This window comes from Macrosteles quadrilineatus, unplaced genomic scaffold (genome assembly GCF_028750875.1).
Source record: "Macrosteles quadrilineatus isolate MER2022 unplaced genomic scaffold, UCM_ALF_1.0 Scaffold_3__2_contigs__length_128488019, whole genome shotgun sequence".
Classification (NCBI taxonomy): domain Eukaryota; kingdom Metazoa; phylum Arthropoda; class Insecta; order Hemiptera; family Cicadellidae; genus Macrosteles; species Macrosteles quadrilineatus.
This window is the reverse complement of record NW_026542596.1, coordinates 44,341,754-44,344,642: the sequence shown is the minus strand read 5'-3', so window position 1 is coordinate 44,344,642 and position 2,889 is coordinate 44,341,754. Positions and strand designations below refer to the sequence as shown.

Below are 2,889 nucleotides of genomic sequence, written 5' to 3'. Positions count from 1 at the left end.
TTGGTGTGTAAATTCTGTAGGTATGCGAATCGGACGTAAACTATTTCCCGTTTCGAAATTCTTAAAAGGGCTCCGCCCCAGTGGCTCTGGAGTTTCCCATGTTAACCTTATGAGAAATGGAGTTAATGAATCTTAACAGCTGTTTCAATTAAACAAGTTGGTTCTGTTCTATGATGTTCAATAGCATTAAAGTTACAAGGATTACCAACAGGGTGCAGCACTATTATTTCTTTTACATTTATGACAACAGCTAATTTGCAACCAAAAGGTGAGTGAGCGTAGCGAACGAACTTCAACCTGGAGGCGAGTTAGCGTAGCGAACGAGCTAACCTGAAGGCAAGTGAGCGCAGCGAACGAGCTCCAACCTAAAGGTGAGTGAGCGTAGCGAACGAGCTCCAACCCAAAGGTGAGTGAGCGTAGCGAACGAACTTCAACCAGGACGTGATTGAGCGATGCGAACGAGATCATCTTGAAAATTAAACGCAACGGTACTTTCTTTCCATCGGTCTGTCTTAGGGGAAACCTATAACTTAGGCGATACGAAGTTCGCCGGGTCAGCTAGTAAGTTTATAAATACATCTGTGGCTATGACCTGTTGTATATGTTAAACTCCCTAGAACTATTCACATTGAGTACTGTATTTGCCACAAGTGAAACATATCATTAATCAAGTTTGTTAAATTCTACTGTTCCAGGTTAGGTACAACGGTATAACCATCGTCTTTTGACTAATTCTGATGTAACTTGTCTATCTTTAAACAAAAAAATATGGACGAGCAACTGGTAGAGTGTGTGTTACAGTGGATGTAATAAATTCTTCCACTTTCACTATTACAGTAGTTTTGGTTACTGTGATAGTTGAAGTATGTACCTGTGCTATAGATGCTGCAGATTGCATTTATTACATTTGTTTATGTGTATTATACTTAAATCAGTAATTTACGTCAGCTCACTATATGAGTAATTCACATTTTATAGGGTATATTTTTTTTAATTCTTGGCTTTATAATATAAGCACTATGTTTGACCAATTCAACGATATGCGTAGGTAAGAGCGTTGGTGTCCCCTAGCGCCTAGTTCTCGTTATTGCTTCCACTGCCTCCTCTGGCCGCACCCTCGTCTGTCGTCCACACATGTATAAGAAATATTGGACGAAGAAATGTAAAAGTAGGAATATCGTACGAAAAGTGGGTATGGAAAACATGGAATTTAAAACCTAAAAACGTATTTTTATAAGTATTTGAGCTGTAAAATAGGCTATTAGTATTTATGTTAGCTAAAAAAATATAAAATATTTCGGGGCAGATATATCCCTTCCAACCCCCACCCCTGGGACCGCCACAGAAAAAATGTATAAGCAGGAATATCGGACGAAAATTTGTTGAAATATTGGACGAAGAGTTGTGTAAAGAAGAAATATCGGACAAGGAGTGGTATATGGGAGAGGTGTAAACAGAAGACATGTTGGACGAAGAGTTGTGTAAAGAAGAAATATCGGACGAGGAGTGGTATATGGAAGAGATGTATACAGAAGAAATATTAGACGAAGAGTTGTGTAAAGAAAAAATGTCGGACGAGGAGTGGTATATGGAAGAGGTGTATTCAGAAGAAATATTGGACAAAGAGTGGTATATGGAAGAGGTGAATACAGAAGAAATATTGGACGAAGAGTTGTGTAAAGAAGAAATATCGGACGAGGAGTGGTATATGGAAGAGATGTATACAGAAGAAATATTAAACAAAGAGTGGTATATGGAAGAGGTGTATACAGAAGAAATATTGGACGAAGAGTGGTATATGGAAGAGATGTATACAGAAGAAATATTGGACGAAGAGTTGTGTAAAGAAGAAATGTTGGACGAGGAGTGGTATATGGAATAGATTTATACGGAAGAAATGTTGGACGAAAGGTTGTGTAAAGAAGAAATGTCGGACGAGGAGTGGTAGATGGAAGAGGTGTATACAGAAGAAATATTGGACGAAGAGTTGTGTAAAGAAGAAATATCGGACGAGGAGTGGTATATGGAAGAGATGTATACAGAAGAAATATTGGACGAAGAGTTGTGTAAAGAAGAAATGTCGGACGAGGAGTGGTATATGGAAGAGATGTATACAGAAGAAATATTGGACGAAGAGTTGTGTAAAGAAGAAATGACGGACGAGGAGTGGTATATGGAAGAGGTGTATACAGAAGAAATATTGAACAAAGAGTGGTATATGGAAGAGGTGTATACAGAAGAAATATTGGACGAAGAGTTGTGTAAAGAAGAAATATCGGACGAGGAGTGGTATATGGAAGAGATTAGAGATGTAACTTATACAGAAGAAATATTGGACGAAGAGTTGTGTAAAGAAGAAATGTCGGACGAGGAGTGGTATATGGAAGAGGTGTATACAGAAGAAATATTGGACAAGGAGTGGTATATGGAAGAGGTGTATTCAGAAGAAATATTGGACGAAGAGTTGTGTAAAGAAGAAATATCGGACGAGGAGTGGTATATGGAAGAGATGTATACAGAAGAAATATTGGACGAAGAGTTGTGTAAAGAAGAAATGTCGGACGAGGAGTGGTAAATGGAAGAGGTGTATACAGAAGAAATATCGGACGAAGAGTTGTATATGGAACAGATATTGGACTAAGAGTTATAGAAGAAATATTAAGGAGATTATATTTTATTGGAAAATATGTTTTTTTTTGTTATTTTTTTATTGATTAAGAAAATTGTAACCCTCTATAGCGTAATTCTCCAATCTCCATATAATTTATTCCACCGAAAAAAACTGAGGTTGCTTACAGGTTATTGCTTAAGTCACTAGAAAATAAACTGTTACAAATATTTGAGGGTGAAAACCCCTGATGAAAAAACTGAGGTTGCTTACAGGTTTTT

The 2,889-nt window shown here is 37.5% G+C and overlaps 1 protein-coding gene across 1 annotated transcript; it reads left to right on the top strand.

Moving 5' to 3' along the window:
* Positions 1-1,948: 1,948 nt before the first annotated feature.
* On the top strand, positions 1,949-2,575 carry LOC128989155 (cation channel sperm-associated protein 2-like). The gene has a single exon (XM_054411024.1). It carries the CDS (start codon positions 1,949-1,951, stop codon positions 2,573-2,575), a length of 627 nt encoding a protein of 208 aa, XP_054266999.1.
* Positions 2,576-2,889: the final 314 nt, after the last annotated feature.

What these genes read in the sequence shown, in the direction of transcription:
- LOC128989155 (XM_054411024.1), top strand. Translation starts at nt 1,949, where the DNA reads ATGGAAGAGGTGTATACAGAAGAAATATTGGACGAAGAGTTGTGTAAA.